General features: G+C 43.5%; 1 protein-coding gene across 1 annotated transcript in view; it reads right to left on the reverse strand.

The window, feature by feature from the left end:
• Nucleotides 1-23,174, reverse strand: part of LAMA1 (laminin subunit alpha 1) — a 155,672-nt gene that overhangs the window by 23,884 nt on the left and 108,614 nt on the right. Inside the window, exons 34-48 of the mRNA XM_032875723.1 lie at nucleotides 22,471-22,560; nucleotides 20,902-21,013; nucleotides 19,282-19,444; nucleotides 14,377-14,587; nucleotides 14,058-14,174; nucleotides 13,792-13,955; nucleotides 11,763-11,898; nucleotides 10,951-11,044; nucleotides 9,553-9,669; nucleotides 7,639-7,821; nucleotides 6,833-6,987; nucleotides 5,195-5,338; nucleotides 4,054-4,187; nucleotides 3,092-3,242; nucleotides 2,217-2,341 (exon numbers count right to left, since the gene is read on the reverse strand). Of these exons, the coding sequence (XP_032731614.1) occupies nucleotides 2,217-2,341; nucleotides 3,092-3,242; nucleotides 4,054-4,187; nucleotides 5,195-5,338; nucleotides 6,833-6,987; nucleotides 7,639-7,821; nucleotides 9,553-9,669; nucleotides 10,951-11,044; nucleotides 11,763-11,898; nucleotides 13,792-13,955; nucleotides 14,058-14,174; nucleotides 14,377-14,587; nucleotides 19,282-19,444; nucleotides 20,902-21,013; nucleotides 22,471-22,560 (2,096 nt within the window). The remainder of the gene's footprint in view (nucleotides 1-2,216; nucleotides 2,342-3,091; nucleotides 3,243-4,053; nucleotides 4,188-5,194; nucleotides 5,339-6,832; nucleotides 6,988-7,638; nucleotides 7,822-9,552; nucleotides 9,670-10,950; nucleotides 11,045-11,762; nucleotides 11,899-13,791; nucleotides 13,956-14,057; nucleotides 14,175-14,376; nucleotides 14,588-19,281; nucleotides 19,445-20,901; nucleotides 21,014-22,470; nucleotides 22,561-23,174) is intronic.

A 23,174-nucleotide genomic window follows, 5' to 3' on the forward strand; every position in this document is an offset into this window, starting at 1 on the left:
GCTGCTCCCGAGGACACTGTTAGTGTGTGTAAGCATATCAGAGGCTCCGATGGCCTCACCATAAGACAGTGTACTTAACTGTTTCACTCAGTGTTTCCCAACAATTTATAGTCGGGACACACCTTATATCCCCACTTAGAAAAAAATATTAATATCCTATTAAACTAGTATTCTTTCAAAAAACATACTTTAGGCATGGTAGTCAACATAAGGATAGCCTGCTGATTTGCTCTGTACCCAGAAAACCTCTGTTTGAGCTAATGAGTCAATCTGATCCTGAAGTTCATGTGGGTGGTCAGCCTTCTACCAAAAAAGCCAGTTCCAGGAATAGGGTGGAGGCCAGTGGGGCAGTGGGAGCACCTGCTAATCCCTCCTCTCGGTCTGTAGCAACCTTCATCTTTCCCTGGGGGTCTGGGGTGGGTGGACATGTGGTGGGAGGGTTTTCTTTAGAGAAGAAAACAGATGGCCACATAGAAAGTGGACTTTCTCATTCCAGCAAACGAGGAGAAGAGCTAGTAGTCATTAAGTTCCCTCATTACTGCAATTCAAGGCCAGCAGTATTATTATTATTATGTTAGTCACCATATAGTACATCCTTAGTTTTTGATGTCGTGTTCCATGATTCATTGTTTGCATATAACACCCAATGCTCCATGCAATCTGTGCCCTCCTTAATGAGTATTAAGGCCCGGGGGTTAAAAATAACCCTGAAAATGATGGGTGAAATTAGGAATACTGCAACAGCTAAAGTAGGGGGCATTTTCTATATTGGAAATTTCTGAGCTCTCTTAAGACTTTCCTTTCTACAAGTAAGATTAATGATCAGGGGTCAATCTGCGACCCAGAGCCCAAGGGTCAGAACAGTTCTCAAGTTAGAATCACTAAATTGCTCGGGAAACTTCCCTATCAGAAAAACAGCATGAGGAAAAAGTGATGGGAAGTTTGGCTCCCAGAGTTCTAGAGCTGGTGTCATTACCTCACTGGGCAGTATCATTTTTTTATCTTATTTGCTAATTGCAAAACCTTGGGTTTCACATACTTATTATCAAGAAAATAATTGAGGCATCTACCTAAAAAGCAATGGACTGTGACTGCAGGAAGTTCAGAGTGGAACACTGGGGCCGGGGGTCTCGAGTTTATGGAGGATTTTCACATACATCATGGTTAAGTGTTCATCACCAGTGCTGGGAGGTAGGACAACAAGATTTTCATTTTCCTATTCTGGAAGAAGAAACCAAGTCTCCATGAGGTGAGGTGACTTATTACAAAGTCACTGAGAGAGATCTGGTAGGAGAGGGAGCCTGAAAAACTCAAACTCCAAAGCTAATATTTTTTTCAGTCATAAGGCTCCCAAAACCAAACTTCTGGTCATGACTTTGAAAGCAAGTGAAGTCAAGGGAAGGAAACAAATAAAAGGCTCAAACCACAAAGTCCCAAGCTACGAGCCCTAAGAGAAAACAGCTCTGACAGTAACAAAATGAAAACTTGCCCACGAGTTTCTAAATGTAATGGGAGCTGCTTCCAACTGATCTTGTCATGGCTCCTTGTTAATTACAGATATCTATCTGGACAGAGCAGCCCATTAGATGACAGAATTATATCAGATGTTACATTTCTCTAATGGCAGAAGCAATCTATTGTCTTAATTACGAAAGCTTGAGGAAACGAGATTTGTATACTTCTGGGGTTGCAGTTATCTTTTTAGAAACGAAAACGGTGGCTGTTGAGCTCGGTGAGATTGTTATTAAATGCCTGCTCCTATAGCGGTATCTGCCAAACGATGTTAGGGAGTTGTTCTCCATTGCCAAAGGCATTTAATTTCTAGAATTCCAGAATTTAAGAATGAGAAAGTATGTAGCTATAAAAACTGGTGGCAGAAACAAAATTCTCATCCTTGGAAGTATTTCCAAACTGAAGATGTACAGTGATTTATCGAAGATGTTCCCATGGCTCTCTGGGACAGAAGGTGCTTTGAGAAGATATCTGGTGCTTCTCAAGGATATGATACATGATGAAAGCATATGAGACACACTGAAAACTACTTCTTAAAGGTTAAAAATGATGCCCATGTTTCCATTAGCAAATGACCTATGCCCTATCCTTTGGGGTAAGATGACCGACATGACAGACTCTGGGCCACCGTGATGGGCATGGGAATTCCCTGAGCAGCTATGGGACATGAATGACACTATATATTAAATTGCGGGGCCCGTTACCTTCCAAAGCAGCCATGGCACTTGCCCTCCCGTTCAATATAGTTCCACAGGCCGATGGACTGTCCGTTCAGGAAGGCCTCTCCCATGCAGCCTTTAAAATGAGTAACCTTCACAGCAGGAGACTTCTAATATAAACAAACAAAACAAACACAACCCACATGAATCGGGAAAGGAATACGTTCTCTATGTGTACAGAACTCCTTGCTGGGAACTCAAATCTAACATCCAAATTTTGAGAAAACAACATCCAGAAAAATGGCCCCATTGTGATCACTGGTTTCCTCCCAATTATTAAGTGTAATTGTAGAATGAGCGATAACCAGACAGGATCGCAAAGATCACCTCGGTTACCAGGGACCCTGGAGAGAAGCCCCTTTTGCAGGTGAGGACACAGAGGCTCAGAGCATATTGGTCAGTAGTGAGGGCCCGGCTGGAACTGACCCCCTTACTCTCAGAACACAGAACCAAATCCAAGTGACTCAACTGCATCCAGTAAGGGGATAGCGGGTATAATAAAATATATACCACTGGCTCTGGTGTTAAACACTAATTAGCCTTATTCTACCACTAGGGTTAGAAGAGCAATAAAAGAAATTACAGAAATGAATATGGAATGATGAATTTCCTGTTTCAGTCCTGGGAAAGAAACTCAAATCGCAAAATGGACCATTGGCTTCTTTTCCATTTATGCTCTTTATTCGGCAGGACCCTCTGCTTTATAAAACCATCCCACCTCTGAAAATGTGCTGTCATTATGCAAAATCACAGAACTGAGAAATATTCATCTGCCTCGGATCTGTTCAATAGTTTAAGCACACTAGTTTTAGGGAAAAGCAGCCCATCAGTCCTGTTCAGATGAATGTCTTGAACGTTACCTTGATCTGTCCTCCAAGCCCTCCAACAAACATGAGCGTTGAGTTGTTTATATCGAGAACATTGGCGGTTCCAGGGGATTTACTTGTTTTTGTTGGTGGCTTCTGAGCTGCGCTCATTTCTTTTACACTCAATGAACCGATGTTTCCAAATCTATGGGTCACAAAGAATTACAGAAAGAACACTTTCAGAATCTCACGACTGTCCGCGTAAGTACACATCTGTTTCTAGGCAGCCTCCAAGCTTTTCTCCCCACATTCCCTGCAGCGGGTCCCCTCACTGGTCTCCGTCTTCCAGTCTTGTCCACCCTGTCCCTAGTTTACTCGCAAAAAGTTGTGGAGAAGGTCTTCTAAATCATAAATGGCATTGTGCTACCTCCTTGCTTAAACCAGTTACAGATGATCAGTTAACTATTTGAAACAGGCTACTGCCTTCAGTATTACTCCTTTTCCACAAATAATAAAGCAGAAGACAAGAATTCCCGGCAACAACAAACCGTAAGATTACGGGAAAGTAAAAAGATACACCTTAAGGGAGGCTTTGCAAGGAAGAATTTTGCTTTGTGTGTGAATTTTAAGAGACTACACTTCCCACTTGGATCCCTGCCTTCTTTCCTCTTCTACATACACACCACACCCCCCCATGTGGGATTTCTACCATGTTGCCTCTCACTTCTCTCTGCGGGGGAGAACTCAGTTTACTGGTCGGCCAGCTTTAGACCTAACATTCTAAAGGTAATGAACGTCTAACATTTTTCTTCTTTTGATCGTTGATTTTGGTAACAAAGTTTATTTCTTTTATAATGGGGGGGAGCCCTTATTTCTATAGTTAATCTAAACCAACTATCCTTTAACTATAATCTAACTTCCCCCAGGTTTCAAAGACTATGATATGATGTGACAAACATGTTATGAACTTATATATTTCAAAAAAAGAGACACTTGGAGAGAACTTTCTCTACTACCTGGTTACATAGATACTGTGCCATTTGTTGTCGTCAATTGGGAAGTCTGGAAATTCCAACCGCGTGGACCCAGAGCCCAGATCCCACAGAAAGGCCACCTTCCCTCGCCGCATCTCCACTGCCAAGAAATCAGACTGGGGTGCGGGCATGAGCTGGGATGAGTTTACATGCCGACTGTCTGCATGACTACCAAAACATGTTAAAGAATGAGCTCCTAGAGCATTTCCTCTATTCTTAAAAACAACAACAACAAAAAAAAACACAAAAAACCCACCTTTTGTCTTTAGATGTTCCCCTCCCTGGAGCTGGAGCATGACTCAGAGTCTTGGAGATGGTTACGCCATTGTTGGAATAATAGTGCCCCTTCCAACCTTGCCCTGCCTGGCCCTGCACAGTCCCTTCCAGAAAGTTCCTCAGAAACACTCACTGGGGGTCACCAGTAACTTACAGGGAACAGGAGGAAAGGCACTGGACTGGTCTGCCCAGTCTGAGAAGGCAGTGAGTGAACATGAAATACGTGGTAAGACAGGAGTCATGACACCCCTCAATGCGGACTTGCATCTGTTCTGCACCTCCGCTCCCAGGAAGATGTTTCAGAACTCGTGCTCATTAATATTTTCTGCTCTCAGACCCACAGGGGTTCTGACCCATTCCCACTGGCAGCCAAAGGTATCAAGTCGGTCTTCCACAGGGGACTTGCCCCTCTGGGAACCACCGAAATCTCATTGGGTGGAGGAGCCTGGGTGAAGCTGGATGGTTCTGATACGCCCCTTAGGGTACACACCCCCACTCCTGATGACAACCTCCAAGATCCAGTTTCCACCCCCAAGGCTGCACTCGGTGGCTGAAGAAGCTGCAGAAGCCATTAAGAAATGCCACCCTGCAGCTAGGGAAGACACTCTCCTCAACATCGCCGGGCCCTCCTCACAGGCATGCAGCTTGGGACTGTGTGTGTTTTTAATCTAATGCCACTAGTTTAGCAAAAGTTTAGTTCCCTTAGAAGGATTCCCGATTTCACCAAGGCCCTGTTTTTTTTGTTTGTTTTTTCTTTCATAAAACCCCCCCCCCCCCCCACCCTGCCAATTCAGAAACTACATACACTTGGAAGAGTTCATTGGGGCTTTCTACAGTCCATACTCACACTGGTGCTGCTCCCCAGGTAGAAGAGAAGGTTATCGGGTTCACTTGTCTTAACATTGAGCGTTAAGGTGTTATAGTTGGTAGAAGAAATCGGAGGCTGGTAGGCCCGAATGCAATCTCGGTCTGCAGACACTGCGACTTTGATCTGTGAAAGGGAAGAGGAAGTGTCCTAATCACTCAGTGATAAACACTGGCCGCAGGCCAGTAGATCAAACGTGCTGTTCCAGAACCAATTTTCACTGGTCCGCAAGTTTCCTCTCCTGAGGATGCATAAGGCTTTGTGTTTCATAATGTGAGAGATCAGGTGGTGAGGAAAATTATTTTATTTGGTGAATGACTTAAATATGGAAAAGTCAGTCTTGAAGTTTTAAGATTATTTTACATAGAAAATGGGCTCGCTCATGTGAGACTTAATTCCTTGAGACAAGGAGCTTATCCAGATCACCCTGGAATCTTTACCCCTGACATAGGGAGGACGTTTGATGATCATCTGTCAAATACGTGAAGGGATAATCTATTTATATATCCAGCAAATATTTATAGAGCAACCCCTGCACTTACTACACGTTTCTCTAAGTATCTGCATATATTTCCTATATTAGCTTTAAAGATTATACGTTTGTACTAATCAGAGCATTCAGAAGCGTCCGTTGGGCTTACGTTTCGTTGGTGACTTTCACTGAAACAAACAAAAACCAGAGCTCATGTCAACCTACGGCCATTTTCCAATATTGAGGTCACTCGAGGGAGGGGGTAGTGGAAGACTCCAGAACTGCTTTTTCTTAGCTAGCAGGGTTCAGGCGGATGAACGGGAGACCAGAGGTCACATCCGTCCTCTATAAATCCCCAGTAGCGTGTCAACGGCTTAGTCTCTTGAAGAAATTTCCCTGAAATGCCTCCCGTTTAGAGCATGGCCAAGGCCTGGAGCTACGGATGGCCGTAATGCATTTTCTTTCCAGTTCTCAAGTGTTCAATGCACTCAGTGCCCTGGATTTGTGAGCACCTGTGTGTGGAGGCTGTGCGGCCGGACTCCTGGGCAATGAGGCTCAGGGTGCGGCCACACTCTGAGGAACACTTGCATTGCCGCGTTCGTGAAACGATGGCCACGGAGCCAGACTCGGCCAAGGCAGCTTAGAGGTAGACACTTAGACCATGAGCTCTACAGCAGCTGGGAACAGCTGTGGACCGACGAGTCGAGGCTACGGTTATAAATCTCCACAAAGACGTGAGATCTCTTCACTATCATTTGGAACCAGGTTGAATGAAGAAAAAACAAAGAAAATGAGACTACTTAAGTCCACTTAAATATAATATCCAGGGCAGGAGAGATGGTATATTTGAGACCAAGCATAAGCACCATAAATAAAAGTCATAAGTCGCCATATATATCTCTCTCTCACATATATACAGATATATATTTATATACCTAAATATATATATATATATGTATGTGTGTAAATATACCTAACACAAAGTCTTAAATGTACTGTAGACAAGGTTGGGAGAAATGTAGGTGGTAAGGGCAGAATCGGTAGAAGTCAATGTGACAGTCCCCTCTACAGGAGTCCCCTGAGACCGGAGGTTACCGAGAGCTAACGGGAGGCCCGAGCTCCTGAGAGCCCCAGGAACCCACACTCACAGAAGCTGCTTGCTTCCGGGCCTGGCTGATGAGCAGTTTGATTTCTGATAGGTTTCTGCTCAGGTTCTCTTCTAATATCTTCAGAGGCTTCATCCGATCAAATAAAAGGCTGGCTTGTGTCTCGGCTTCTTTCACTCTTCTTCCAGCTAGCAGAGCTACCCAGTAGCAGGTGGCGAGAAAGACGGTGGCAGGGAGGAAACGAGGGAGGTGAATTTATTATTCCCAATGCACTGAATAAAACAGAACATCCTAATGATCAGATCCTTGAAATTTTGGTAAATACAGTTGACCCTCGGGTGACTCAGGGGTGGGGTGGGGGGCTCTCAACCCCAGGCAGTCGCAAAGCTGTGTGTAACTTCTGACTCCCCAGCACTTCACTAGGAATAGCCTACTGTTGGCTGGGAGCCTCACCAACCCTGTAAATGGTCAGTTAACACGGTTTGTAGGTTACATGCATCATACACTGTATTCTCACAATAAAGTAAGCTAGAGTAAAGAAAATGTTATTAAGAAACTCAAAGAAACTACATTTTCTGTATTCATTGAAAAAAAAAAATCTGTACAGTGGGCCTGCGCGGTTGACACCTATGTTGTTCAAGGGTCGACTGTACATGAAAAATGCGCCAGCAGCAGGCCCTCCCCAAGGCTCTTCTCTCGCAAATCTAGACATCAAATGCAAATCTAGACATCAGTGCGTTTTTAATCCCTTCGGGATGCTGTCTGTCAGCAAGACCCCACGGTACACCGGGCCAGCTGGAAATCTCACAACATGGACTTCTCTGCTGGGAAGGGAGACCGGGACGTACTGGTCATTGAGGAGTCCTGTAGAAGTCTGTTGGTTTCTCGTAAGGTGGCGTCAACCCTGGACAGGTCGGTGGATGTGTTCAGCAGCTTCTGGCTCAATCCCACGACGTCCTTTAGGGTGCTTGCTGCGCTCTGATTTGCAGATGCGGCCAGCTCTTTGACTTTGGTTCCCTTGCCTCGGATACCTGACAAATTTAAACGCAAGCATGCACTCCTCTGATCGCATACGGGGAAAACCATAAACCACCATAAATGTGACCTCTCATGGAAACATGTATAGTATTTCTTACAGGCTGCTGAACGGAAAATAGGGCTTCTCATTCCTTAATAGCAGTACGAAGACTGAATGCCCTATGCCTTACCACACCCTCTTAGGGACAAATGAAATAGTCTTGGTAACAATGTTCTCTATTGACCTTTCAATACACAGTGAGATCACCTACCAATTGTTGCGTTCTTGGCATCTTAGGTGTTAATAAGCTAAACTTCTTTATTTGGTCTCCCTTCTCCTAGTCATGAAATACCTTCTTGAAATCAGTCCATGTGTAGATAAGAAGTTTGGGGAATTTAAATTTGTAGGTAAGAAGGGCATGTCCTAGGCTGGAGGAGGTGGCATTTACCCACAACGTCAGCTGGCTACTAGACGGAACAGCAGAATAAAGACTAACCAGTCACAATGGATAAAGTGGAATTCAGTTGTTTTAGAAAATCTGGGTGATGATTTTTTTTTTTTTTTAAAGGCACTAGTATTCACGTTTAAAGTATCCAGTCACAAACAGGACAAAAACCAACACTAGAAGGATCTGGATAAAAAGTCTACAGGTTCCTTTTTACTCTTGCAGCAATTTTTCTGCAAGTTTGAAATTACTTCCACATAAAAAAGGTTTTTTTAAAAGGGGAGGTTGGCGGGGGGGCGCAGGGGTAGAGAGAATCTTAAGCAGGCTCCGTGCTTAGTACAGAGCCTGATACAGGGCTCGATCTCACAACCCTGAGATCATGACCTGAGCCAAAATCAAGAGTCAGATGCTTAACCAGCTGAGCCACCAAGGTGCCCCTGAAAAGGTACTTTTAATTATTTAACCAACACACATCATGTGTCCTAAAAGAAAGAAAGAAAGAAAGGGATGGAGGGAGGAAGAAAGAAAGAAAGGAAAAATGAAAAAGGAAAGAAAAGAAAATGAAATGAAACGAAACTTCATTAGAATGTGTTCCCATGATTTAAGGTTAGAAGTCAGTGCAAAGTGCCCCAAGCTCAGACCCCGACAGCAGTTTCCATGTTTACCACTGAGCCCACAGAAAGAACTCTGGAGTTGTTAGGGCATCTTATAAGGCTTATTATGAAAAGAAGGGAAGGTTGAGGGACTGCATTGCAGCTGGACTCATTTGTATTACACTTTTAAACAGTTTTCCTATTTCAGACGGTAATGAATAGTGCATTTCCAACCCATCAATATTAAAGTGATTTCTGAGCTTATTTTAGAATGCTTTATTGCCTCATGAAGGAAGATCACCAAGCAAGAGTTAATTGCCCCCATTTATAATGCATCTAGCATTATCCCTTAAAGTGGGAACATTCAGCTTCTTGCTGACTTCTTCAAATGACCCTTTCATTGAAGGGATGTGTCGAGTCATTTTAAAAGAAAGCAATTCATGGGTGGGGGGGAGTGATCAAATCTCCCAAGGTTTTTTGCTTTTCAGAGTATGATTTTAGCATTGCAATGCAGGTGTTCTAGAGCTATTTAAAAAATAGTTATCTGCACTTCCAAATCATACTCCTTTGCTAGTAAAAACTCTTTATCTCGGTCTCAGTTTGGAGCAAGGCTGCTAATCAGACTGGCAGTAGGACTTCCTTCTGCTGTGTAATGGCTTTACAAGGAGCAAACATTAATTAAATCAAGATTCCCCTTTCCACTTACCTTCAGGAATTGCTCTGAGTGTTAAGAGTGATTCATTGGTCCTCCTAGTAATTGTATCAGCATTCTCTTGAACTCTGTTTGCTGTATTTTTCAATTCACGCAGTTCTAACGCGATACCTATTTAAAGGGGGGAAAGTGTTTTCTTAGGGTAGCCTACTCAAAAGTTGCTTAGGCAAGGCTTACTTTCATCACTTTGACCCATCTACAGAATCAACAGCTTTCTACAGACACCCCCCCTCCAATATTGAAATTTTTCCAGCAAGACTTAACACCACTCCTTATAGAAAGTACGAGTGTTTTGGACTTCCTTGATCATTTTTTCTAGTTCACTTGTTGCCCTTCTCTCAAGTATTTCTTCTCAAATTGCATGTCCAATTTAATTAGAGCTCAGGCGAAAACTTGTGTTTAAATCCCTCAGTCTTAATCATTCGCTAACTTCCTGTTCACAACTTAATCTTGTCCACCTCTCTTCTCTGGGTTATAAAACCCCCCAAGGTTGTCCTGCCCAGGTAACTTCTTCGCCTGGTACCCCCTCTGCTTCCCCGGCTGGGGCCCCTCCTCTCCCCCCACCCTCCCACCACAGGACAGGTCTTCAACTCAACCTCCTTCAAGTCTGATCAAAGCTGTTGGATCAAAGCTTTTACTTTGAATATTTCTGTATAACACACAATCACATCTCAATGCTGGACACATGGTTAGAAAATGAATTATGGATAAAATAACTGATGAACACGACGGTTCTGCCTAAGGTTTTAATTGCCAGAAAGTTCACTGGTTGGTGGCCTCTGAAATACCTTTTTGCTATGTAAGCTGAACCCCCAGCCCGTGAATACAGATGCTAGAGTTTGTGTTTCATCTGCTTTACGGGCAAGTGTGAGGGACTTTCCATTCCATGAGATGACAACATAAAATTTAAATTGTGTCACTCACAGAAAAATAAAACCTATGCCCACACCCGGGCCCTTGGCTCAGACAGTTATGGGAGGATCCCTTACTGGGCATGGAAGTGTTCTTAGAGGGGTGTGAGCTTTGTTTTAGTCCACTGTCTACTCCTATAAGGACTTGATATTTTTTGTTAGAATATTTTACAGTGAAAGGTATATGTTTTTCTCACACCACAGATTCCTGCTGCCATTTTGTGTTGTGTTCACTGGACAGCCCATACATGTGTGAAATCACTGTTTACTGAACCCTTCAGGAAGATCTCACTGCATTGGTATTTATAAAATATAAAATTTAAATTTAAATTATGTGATGTTTCTATGACAGGAACTTGGAATGTCATTGTGACAAAGAAGAGTTCATGTTCAAATTCCTCAAGGAAAGGAGAACGTTCCAGTGATATGCTCAGAGGCTTATTCACTCTGCATATCAATACAGTTTGAGATAGAAACTTACCTTGATGCTTTCTGCTCAGGCTTTTGCCTTCTTTTAGAAATCTGGAGCTGACCTGGAGAGCCGCTTTCCCCTTAGAAACAAGGGATTCTGGGAACTGGAAAACAGGACACCTTAAACATGGCAATAGTGTGGGGAGCGGGGGGCCAGTGTGGGGGAAGGGGGAGGGGCAGGTGAACTCCCACTGGAGATGGGGAGAGCAACTCTTTCAGAATAGCCTCTGGTCTAGTTCCAAACATGGGAGTCCACGAGATAATGGGTAGGAACAATTTAAATTGTCCTAATTCATGGCTGAGGAGAAAGAACACAAATCATTTTTAAATATATAAAGACAAAACCCAGCCATTAAGTGAAGATTTCTCCAGAGAGAAGATGTCTCAAGTAGATATCAAGAAGTATTATCCTTTCGTTATAAGAAATTGTAAGATTTTCCTCATTTCCAGATCACCATTCCCTAGTCTTCATAAAGAAGTATTTACGACCTTAAGGGGTGGTGGGGTGGCCGAGTCGGTTCAGCAGCTGACTTCAGCTCAGGTCATGATCCCAGGTCAAGCCCTGCATCGGGGCTCTCCCCTCTCCCTCTGCCCCTCACCCAGCTCGTGCTAATAAATAAAGTCTTAAAAAAAAAAAAAAGTATGACCCTAAGAAATTAAAACTTGTATCACATGATGACAGAGCCAAACAGCTCTCACCAGACAAGAATGGTGACAAGCATGAATTTAAGCCACTGAGTCTTTGCTCACACCCTCTGGAACAATCTTCCACAGTGGCTAGAAAAGGAAGTCACACACTGTGGCCCCCGGGGCAGCTCTCACCAGGCTCGTCATAGTCACCATCTCAAGAGCATCTTTTGCCACTTTCTCTGATTCTTCAATCAGACTCCTAATGTTGGAACGAACGTGCGTTGCGCTGGTGGCATTCAGGGACACGTGTCTCACGTTGCCAAGACCACTGTGTAAGCAGCATATTTACAGACGTTAGCACAAACTAAAGGGAACTTTCCCACTATTCCTGAAAGCTTCCAGGTTTCTTACCCTTAGAAAAGTTCAAGGAATAACAATACAGGGACTCCCCTCTAATTCCAAAGGAATTCTTCAAAAGTAGCTACATCATCATGGGAACCCTCAGAAGCACAGTTTAATTAACACCCGCAGAATGGACTATTGCTTGTTTCCCATGGTTCTAACCGTCCACAAGTTTCCACCAGTTGCCCTCAACATTCCTTCATTTCTGTGCAGCCCCCTGCATCTGTCTGGGCTACAACTGTGTGTCTGCCTTGGCTGTCATCTCTCCTGCTGCACACATGCTAATTTCCAAAAAGCTTCCCTAAGCATATATAAGGATGCTGAATCTTGTTCCTCAAAAGATAGATACCAATTGGATGAAATTCACAAGAGGATTTGGAGGGGGATCAGATAATATTTCAATCATCTGAACTTCACTCTTACAAGTGGGCAAATCGCTTATGAACTTGCCAACTGGTAATGGCGCAATTTCATCCAGCTCACTCTATCTTGAAAATGAAATCTGACAATTGACACATCTTTGCCTGCTGAGTAACTCACTTCATTTTCTCCCCAAGGTTATCAAGTTGAGGGATTCCCAAACCAGACGCCAGCAGTTACTGCTTGATTGGCACAATCTGGTGATTTATAAATAAAAGATAATGATGTTCCTTAACTTCGTGTAGCATACCACATTGCTCTTACTAACTGTACTAGGCAGTATGGGTTTTGTCCTAGCTATGTATGTAGGCAGAATATTTTTTTTCTCTTTTGGGAAATAATGAAAGCTGATGAAAAAATAGGAGCGGAGTATCTAATTCCATTTTCTATTATGGATTCCTATGGCATGTGTAGGAGGTAATGCTTCTTGCAACACATAATTTATGCAACATTCTATCTTATATCATTTTTAATTGCTTTCCTTGTGTGAGCTAATCTTCTATGGCAGCATCCCTCAAATTGGAAAGATATATATTCCCCCCCCAACAAAACACACCCAACGTACAGCAGCACACACATTCCCAGTGAGTCCAGACTTTTTCTACATATAATTGTAACAAACTTAAAAGAAATAAATTAACCAATTAACTCACAATATTGTGTAAATGTCTGGTAAGAACGAAATGCTAGTTCCTTCATTTGCTGTACATTAGATAACATGGGAATCTTTAAAAACGTGACAAAGCTCAGGTCACGATCTTTGAGTGGGAGGAGGACAAGGGGACAAAAGTATCGGTATTTTTGAAATTCCTCCAGGTGATTCCAAAGTGCAGACCAGTTTGAGAACCACTGTCCTCAAGTCATGCTTCTCATTTAGAAGTGCTTTGTCACAAGTTGAGTACATATTTAACAAATGCTAAAAACATATGTTAAGATAACTGTAAGACAACAATAGGCCTTCAGGTAGTAGAAAATTAAGGGGATGGTGTCTTCCAGTGTGGGCAACCACAACTTCCAACCATGCATAAAGCCAGCCAAATCATAAGCTCCAGAAGGACAAGATAAAAATCAATGTCTTCATTCTGTCCAACCTAACAATGCCATGAGGACTGAGTCATTACTTAACAAGGCCTTCATGGCTTGATGATATCATGACATAATATTTGTTTGATTCCTAACCTGTTCACTGTGCATTTTCCCATCGTATGCAGAAGGATGACTACCTTATCAGACAGCGGAGGAAATCCTCCTTGCCACGTGCATAAAATAGGAGTTGTCGGTTGTAGACAAAAAAAAAAAAAAAAAAAGAGTGACTCAATACTGTGAGCAAAGTAGCCATTCTTACTCTCCTTGCTCTGCAGGATACCCGCCCTGGGACTCTTGCAAAGTCTGCTCTCACCTGTCCAGAGCATGTGCTCGTCTCTGGAGTTCAGCTGCATGGTCCTCTGCTCTGTAGACGAGGTCAAGTGCTTTTCTTTTGGACATCTGCATGACCAGATCATCCACGTGGCGCCTGATTTTGGCAGTCCACAGAAGCAGCTCATCCCGGTGATGTTCTAACTGCTACGTGGAGAAATTCACATTGTGAGCACAGGTGCCTCTGTGGACCGATGTACCCGCGTGCGTGGGAACAAGGTGCGGGAAGAGGTTCCGAGCCAGACTTACTGCCAGCGCCTTCTGAGTCGCCTCGGAACGGGCGGTGACAGCCTCTAGCAATCTTCTCCCTCTGGCAATTAGCGACGAGGTCAAGTTCTGTTCTTTTTCAACATGCCGCTTCTTTTCCTGGGGCCAAAAAAAAAAAAAAAAATTACTCACCTTTGAGGATGCTTCAAAAAGCGAGCCAACGTTAGTGCTTGACGCTACGTGCCGGAGTTAGTAGGTGGGGCTCGTTTCTAAAGAAGCTAAAAATGGAATTAACTACCTAGGAGAGTTGGGCTCCCAGCCCTAAGAGAGAAGGAAAGAGCCCACCCTTCTGGAGACTCACCTGAAATTCGTGCAGGTTGGCACGGACAATGCGCAACAGGCGGTTGGTTTCCCGAGTCCTCGCCTCTGCCTCCCTTGTCAGGTCTCCTGCTGTCTGCAGCTCACTGGTGTGTTTTGAAAGGAGGCTACTCACTGCTGCTTTGAAACCCTCCAGCATTTTCTGTGGCTTCTGGTAATTCTTCTGAATTTGTGATAACACATCTTCAGCAGCCCTGTTAGATATAGACGGTGTAGATAGTAAGTAAATGAACAACGACCCTCCTCTCATGAATGGACAGCAGAAGACTCTGCATTTCCATCCCTTGTGTCATCTTGCCATCGAAAGGGGTACATCGTCACCTCTTAAAAGAAGAAGTAATTTCTCTAAGACAGCTATAGGCATAGCGTATTTGCACTTTATCCTTAACAGGTGATCTTTAGTCATGAACTTCCTAACATATTTTAGTAGAGGAATTCAAAGAAATCTTCTCTCCATTTCCATCCAGGAAAACTGGGCCACGGTCTAGGGGTGGTGACAGTGGCCATCTTGCTTTTTAGTACCACAAGAAATTGAAAAGAGGCTATCCAGTGATTTGTTTCATTTGTTATAAATCTATCTAGAAGACATAAAGGTTTTCCTGCAGCTAGTTAAAAAACAGATATTATAAAAACTGAAAATCCAAATGCCAGAAAGATCTAACTTGTACCACTGGAAAGAGCAAGCTTTAGGAAATCAAACGACATGTTTTCCTATTCTTTTGTAAATATGCTATCAAACCACTTGTTTAAATCAGTTTTGAATTTAAAGTTACACAGAATAATACAATTTTCACACTATAAACCTTCGCAGAGGTTGAATATATCCAATTAACTTCCTGCTCCAATTTGTTGGGAGAACTCAGAAAAATTTCATGGAAAATGCCTTGTAAGTCACCCTCAGCTTCCACAGACAACCTATTGCTGTCCTAAGACACAACAGAAAACATTTTCCAAAGGTACATACTTAAACTCTGACATCGTTGGAATATCACCAGAACTTCGAACACTCTTACAATTTCCCAGGATTTCTCATGATAATTAGGATACAGGCAACAAGAGCTAAATGTACATGGGAAACATAAGTAAACCAATAGATTTCTGATGTCTGACCATGGATCCCTTCATACCATTAAACAAAGAATCTAAGACATTTCAATGAATGGCTTTACCACCTAACCTGTGATCACAGGCAATGATAGAGTCATCAACAACTTGACGAAGATTAAAAACAAAAAACCTCAGCAGCGCTCTTCATTTCTTCCTATAAAATTTGTCCAATGAATAAAATTAAACCAGTGTTTCTCAAATTACATTCCTCCATGGCCCTCAAGTCCCGTGAGTTAGAAGCAGGTTCTAGGAGAAAGAGCTCTGTGGTGAAGTTAGGCCGTGCTCTCTCAGCTCCCCTCAGAGACTCACCACACATGTCAGTGTACTAAAAGCTTTGAGAAGACTTGCCCTGAAGACCTTGCCTCTCCTGAGTGGACATGGCCTTTCCCAAACTTATGCAGTCACAGGACACATTTCTCAAAGATTCTTATTTGAGAGACAGAAAGAGAGTGCATGTGCACACAAGCTGGGGGGAGGAAGGGCAGAGGGAGAAGTAGACTCCCTGCTAGTCAGGGAGCCCCACACAGGGCTGGATCCCAGGACCCTGCCATCATGACCCGAGCCAAAGGCAGATGCTTAACTGAGTTCCCCAGGCGCCCCAGGGCACATTTCTTTAATGAAGCAGCTTTGGATAGCTCTGGCGACCATCATGGAAAACAGATGGGGAGCAGAGCTACGGGTGATAAGGTAAAACATGCCAGCAGGGGCACAGTGTGCAATAGGGAAACAGCAGGCCAGATTCGGCTCTCCTTTGCCAGCCTTGGGCTGCTGTCTATGAGTGCTCCCACTGTTCCCTCACTGAGAAGAGTGGCTCATGGCCTCAATCGCTTGTGCAAGCAAGGTGGTTTAACAGCTGCTTTCCTTCAGAGTCTGGAATTCGGCATATTCTAGGTAGAGGGTGCATATGGCATCAGCCCCCAAGAAAAACCTTGGATGCTGAATTTCTCAGTGGGCTCCCCCAGGCAGAAACATCACACGTGCGGTGTTGCATTTTCATTGCCAGGGGCAGAGCGTGATGTGACCCCCTCAGGAGGGAGACAGAGCTTAGGGAAGGCTGCATGGATTCTCCAAGCTCTGCTGTGTCTTCTTCCCTGTGTATCCCACTGTGCATCCTTAATACATGACCTAGAAATCTTGGCCAGGAGTTCTGAAGATCCTTAGGAAAACTCTGACTGTGGGCATGGTCTTGGGGACACCAACACAAGCATGATAAGCTACTGGAAGATGTGAGAAATATCCTCACTTACAAGAATGCCATACTTGGGGCACCTGGGTGGCTCAGTTAAGCCTCTGCCTTCAGCTCAGGGTCCTAGGATCAAACCCCACATCCTGCTCTCTGCTCAGTGGGGAGCCTGCTTCCCTCCCCCTCTCTCTGCCTGCCTCTTTGCCTACTGTGATCTCTGTCAAATAGATTAAAAAAAAAAATCTTAAAAAAAGAAAAAAAAATGCCATACTTGAGGTAAATGACTAGTTTTCTAAGAGTTATAATAAAAAAGCAGATACATAATTCCTAAAATTATCCATGAAATTTGAAATGGCATGAATACACAGGGATTATCTAGGCAAAATAGGAAAGAGTAGGCCAGAGAATACATTTTAAATTTTTAAAAAATAAAAGTTAGCTTTAGTAATGATTGCACTCACAAGTTAAAAAGAGATCAGCAATCTTGTGGATAACTTTATTCCAAATAGAAGCAGAAGGGCTACAACAGAGAAAGGGCGGTGGAGGGCCTAGCAGGTAAGGCAGATCAGGGGTGCTAAGGGAAGAGGGTGGGAGAAAGGGAAGAGGGTGGCTTCTCCCCTTCCTTGTAAATGCTACTTAGAAAATGAGCTCTTCCCAATTGGACTATGAGATCCAAGTGGACAGGAAGGCTCTGCTCTCCTTTGTATTCCCAACTCCTAGCACAATGCCTATCACCTAGGGACTCTAGTCATTTGACGAACAAAAGAATGAATGAATGAACGAACTAACCATGGAAGGGTAACAGTGGGTGAGCTCATCCCTACAATTGATTCCCAGGAATCTTCATCTTTAATAATCTCTTCTGTCTTTAACAAGACTCTGATGTGCAGCCAAGGGAGGGAACAGTAAGAAGAGACAACATCTCGGGGAGGGGGGAGGACACAGTGGGACCCACCGGGGAGCCTGGGCAAGCTGGAGATAGATGGAGCTGTAATCAGATACATGACATTTGCATGTAATCCTGGAGGCAGCAGGGAGCTAAGGATGGTTGGGAAGCAGAGCAAAGCTGCGCTGAGCCTGGGGTAACCACCTCAAGAATGGTGGGTCCCGGTAAGACCTGCATGAAGGTATGGTCCCCTTTCCCTGCTGCTGCCTACTTCTGCCATGCATTTTCAGGGGAAGGAGGATGCACATGAGAGGTCAGGGTCAGGGGGAGCAGGATTATAATGGAGCAGAGGTCTCTGACCCGGCGACTGACATTCTACCCACCTGTCTTTTCTGGACTGGGTCTCAAGTGGTTCTTCCTTTGGTGTTTGGTTGGAAAATCATGGGGTTTAGAGTGATACGGATTTAGGGGTATGGTCTGTTTTCATATTATCCTGGAGGTCTAACATCGGGCAAGGTGCTTAGAGTCTCTGGGACTGTTTCCCCAAGCAAGTTCCTCCCCAACCTCACAAAGCAGCTAAGCAGATTATGTGACAAGATGAGAGAAGTGAAGTCTTCACAAACCCCCTCCCCCAGCCCAGAGCAGGTGCTCCAAGATGGCAGCCCTCCTCTCCTCTCCCCTCCCCTTGTGGGTTTTATGATTATTTCTGGGCCCTAACTGTTGCTCTAGTGATTATTTTACTAGTTCTCTCTCCAAAGGCTACCTGACATGTTTTTTTTTCTTCACCTAACAAATCAACGACAATGTCAAAAATCATATTCAATGATGAAGAAAGATGTAAGCTCAACTTTGCAGCATGTTGCCAGTGGAAGTGTAAAGGAATTTTTAAACCTTAAGAAAATAATATGGAAATGCAAGTCAGGAGTCTTCAAAATGCAAATTCCATGATTTCACTTCTTATCACCTCTCCTAATAAGAGGATAGTGTAAAACAGAGGAAAAGATTTTAGTCTAAGATGGGCCATCACAACATTATTTAAAATAGCAAAATATATTAATATTGGTTAAATAGGACACTATAGGAAATGGAACTATGATGACCTATTGTGTAACTGTTTAAACCCTACTGAAGATATTTATCATAACCTGCAAGAAAGATAGCTTGCATCCTATTACATCAAGTAATAACTGCGAAAATTCTAAGAAAAAAGCCTAAAAGGAAATACAAGCTCCGTGTGAGCACGTCCCTGAATTCTCTGATCTGTCGCTGCATATGGTGGTTTTCCATGAGAGTTGGAACAACTGAGCTAAATCATTCTGGCATAACATCAGTCTGTGTTAGAGCCTACAGCCCAGGGACTAGCCACTAAACTGTATTTTCTTCCATGAGAATTTACCGCATTATAGTTGATCTTCAATAAATATAGCATCATGAGGTTCTTTTGTTTGTGTTAGATGGAAATGTTCTTCTGGAGCCACGGGGAAAAACCAAGCCCATGGCACAAAGATAGATATTGGCACTGACTGTATTTTTCTCTGTTCAGAGTGGCTGGCACCCATCATTTCATTTATTTGACAATCGTGCCCCTCTCTGACATTCTGCCCCCAGTGGGAGCGTTCTTTCCTTCCCCTCCTTGCACACATCTCCCTCTCCACAGCATTCAAACTCCTACCTCTAATTGATTGTGTCATGAATGGTATTTAGAAACTTACTTGAGTTCCAGTATGGCATTTTGGTACAAATGCATGAAATGCCTTTTCTGTATGGTTTCCAGCAGAGATGTAATATTCTTTTGCATATTCTGAAGAGCAGAACTGGGTAGCTGGAAATCTTCATCCAAGGTCTGATTTAGAGTTGCTGCTTTTTCAATCATTTCTATGGAGACAAGTCATCAGTCACTTAACAGGTCTCTCAAAAGTGAACAGCACTAAAATGGAAAAACTTAGAACCTTCTTCAGTGAGGCGGGCTTTGTTCATCCAAACTAGGTTGAACCTCAGGTCAGGCAGGTCAGCCCATGTATCCCGATGCACTCTGGTTGTCCCTTATCAAAATACTCATGGGCTTGAGATTACTGGTTGACTTAATGTTGGTCTGCCCCAGTGTCCATAAACTTGTAAGGGCTGTGCTTGCCATGTTTACCTCAGCATTTCCTGCACCTGGCACAAATGTTTGCACATAGAAGCACTTGGTAAATATTTACCTCATGCATGAACCACCAGTACTCAATATTATTCTTTTTAATAAACACATTATTTCCTCCAATAATTTCCTTACCTTTGGCCCTACAAAGTCTAATTTGTATTGGAATTTGTACCTTATGTATCCTTAAACTAATTCAACAAGAAAAGCAAGGATATGTTTCTGGTGCCAGAAAACTGCCAGCCAGATTGGATGAGATGGCCCAGTTAAGTAGGACTACACTACTCTACTATTGTGGGTATACTTTGGGACCACACTGAAGCCCCAAATCCTGTCAACATCTATTCTGGGCAAAGGGATGGGTGTTGAGAGTTTAGCTCCATGGTGTTGCTGCCGTGGGATCCATTTTGTTTGGCCAAGAAGCCTGCAATAACCTTGAACTGGACAGTAGTTCCTCATGCAAACCCGTGCCCTAGACAGCCTTGGCAGGGTCACAAGCAAATGTCAGTTTTGTTAATGACTTCCCCAATAGCACTTGCGACCAACAGTCTCCCCGGCCCCCCAGGGCCTTCTGCTTGTGGGCCTCTTCAGTGGGACCTCCATGGGGCTTACCCAAACCCCCCTGTTTTGGTTCGATTGACCAACCCAGACTTAGCCTGGGACCCCAAAAGACTCCAATGAAGAACCTCGATAAAGGCATGTGTCCCAGGTCATCATCTCTTTTGCTCTGCCGGCACCCTGCCTTAACCTCCCCCCGACATGGTGGGTACTTCCTGCTGGACCTGCGAGTCATAAACTTCTGTATTTCATTTTCTCTTGTGGTCTGTTGTGGGAGTCTGGCTCACCATCCCGCACCCTGTGCTCTGCTTAATAAATATTAATCTGACAAATTCTTAACAGATGGGGAGGCACCATGTCCACTCGATCCTTAGAAAATAAATATAAGGCATTATAAAGAAAATAAAGAAAACGTCCATTTTTTTTTTTTAATTTAAAGACAAACTCCCAGTGAAAGACTATGATCCAGATAATTCAAGATCCCCAACTATGGACTATTCCAGACCTTTGGCCCTCGGACGTCTAGTGCAAGTCACACACATCTATTTCTATGTTTAATAAAGGGAATGGAGCTTTTCCCACCAAATAAGCACAAGTCAGACACTGACCCCCAACCACACACTGAACACACTACCTTGGATATTTATCTGCAGTTTCTCAGTAAATGTTAGGAGGTCTTGAGTCTTGCTGAGGATTCTTTCAGTCTCCCTGGTTACATTTTGGCTACTCATCAACACTCTGGCGAGCTGACAGAAAATAAAGGTCCCAGGTTAGTTTGACTTGGACTGACATGCGAGCTTTGGTGTACCAGTTGTCTCTTTTAAGCCACAAACTATGTCCCCGAGTCTGGAGTAAAGCTGTGCACCGATTCGTGTAAGCCAAGTGAGTATTTCAGGGCAGAAACTAAGGGGCTAATGAAACAATTTACTCCTCACTCTGTGGGAGAAAAGACAGTATCTTTTTTTTTTTTTTTTTTTTTTTGGCTCTCAAATCACAACCTTCCTCAATGTCTATTGTGAAGACCTTATACTCCTTTCAGGACCCAAGGAGACAGAATATCAAAAGTACACTCTTGCTAATTTGTATTGAATAGGAGAATTCCATCGAGGAGTAAAGAACACCGAGTCAGGCAAACTGGGTTTCAGGCCGGAGACCCAGCTGCTCCTGAGCCTCACCGATAACATGGAGTCAGGTCGCCCCTTAACCTCCCGCGGCTTCCTGAGGCCAACATGTCACGATGTGTGTGAGGCTGGCAGACCAAGGGCAGAGACTTGGCTGTGCTCTGCTGTTATTTTCATTAGGAATGTTATAATTTGCAAAAGGAAAGCCTGTTTGTAATTTTCAGGAGCATCAAGGAACCAGTCTGGTTCTAAAAGTGTTTTCTAGTCAAAATCCAAAGAGAATCTTCTTTAATGGATAGAGAGAATTATTTTAATCGGCTTATCATTTCCTACCAAATGTTCGCTCACTGAGGTACTTAGAGCCACATTTAAACCCTTAAACTCCTCCCAAATCATCCTTAATTCTAAATTAACAGGAACCAACCTAATACTTTAGGGTGCATGAGTGTGTGTGTGTGTGTGTGTGTGTGTGTGTGTGTTGAGAGATGGAGACTAGATATGTATATGCATAGTATACATTCACTATCATACACATATGTATATACACACACACGTATGTGTAGGTGTGCGAACACGCACACATGAAATTCAAAAGCGAAAATTATAAATTTGACAATAGGCCTCCCTCCCCATCTGCAAATGAGGAGACTCTTTTTTGGGTGGCTTAAAACCACTCATGTGGCCTGGGCTGTACAGAAGTGATTCTCTGCTGACATCCAAACAGGCTCACTTGACATTCAAAGGGCACAAATCAGCAGCACAAGGCCCCGGGTCTGAGTGTTGCTCAGAGACCACACACCCACCCGCCCACCCCTCGGTTCACAGGAGGAAATGAGAGGCTGATGGCCCTGCGACGGCCAATTCTTCCCTCGGCAGAGGTGACAGCAGAAATTAAGGCAGGAGTCTCTTCCCACTGAAGCACGGAAACCGGCAGGGTTAAAACCAATTTGATGACAAAGTACCGGGAGCACTGCCCCTGGGAGGAAGAGGGTCCCCTGATTTAATAGAACCTTCCAGACCACCCCAATGCAATTGCTTTCAAGGGTTGGGTGGGAAGCGGGCCCTCCACGTGGAGAATTTACCTCCCTTCGCAGACTGTCTGTCTGTTCTGCCACACCTTCAAGCTGATCTTTTGCCAGTTCCTTCTGTGGATTTTCTTTTAATAAAGCTTCCTAAAAAGAACAAAGTAAACAAATTACAGTGCTTCAAAACAAATTTGCTGGCTCTTGACTAAATCGCTTTTGTTGTCGTTCACAGAAAGGAATTCTTTCCTTGAAACTGCATTAAGAAATAAAATGGATCACATTTACTTAAGGGTTGATTCTCGTACTATGGCTCTGTACCGCCATTTTTTGCATTACATTTCCTATATAGATATGAAATTAAAGTCTGATACGTCATGCAGAAGCAAATATCCACAGTTCTGACTTATGTCTGGTTTAATTTCAATATCAGAATCACATAAGTTTTCACTATAATAGCTAACATCTTAAAAACGTTTGCTAGGCTGAAATACAAAAGTATTATATAAAGAATAGCCTTTGTGATTCCTAACAATGCAGTGCTTAAATTAGGCTAACTCACCTCTAATTTTGTTACTTGTATGGTTTTATTTTCGTCTTATACCAAGCCTGGGAGGGGCCTGGATTATTGTGAAGGGGTAAGGGAGTCAAGGAAGTTGCCCACGGAGGCGGTGAGGTAGAAACAGTGGACAGTTTAAGAGCTCACTGAATACTTTACATAAACATAAAAAGTTGTTTAAAAATTTGACAAAGTCAGGGTGCAT

The sequence above is a fragment of the Lontra canadensis genome, unplaced genomic scaffold (genome assembly GCF_010015895.1).
Source record: "Lontra canadensis isolate GAN:19392208 unplaced genomic scaffold, GSC_riverotter_1.0 scaffold57, whole genome shotgun sequence".
Classification (NCBI taxonomy): domain Eukaryota; kingdom Metazoa; phylum Chordata; class Mammalia; order Carnivora; family Mustelidae; genus Lontra; species Lontra canadensis.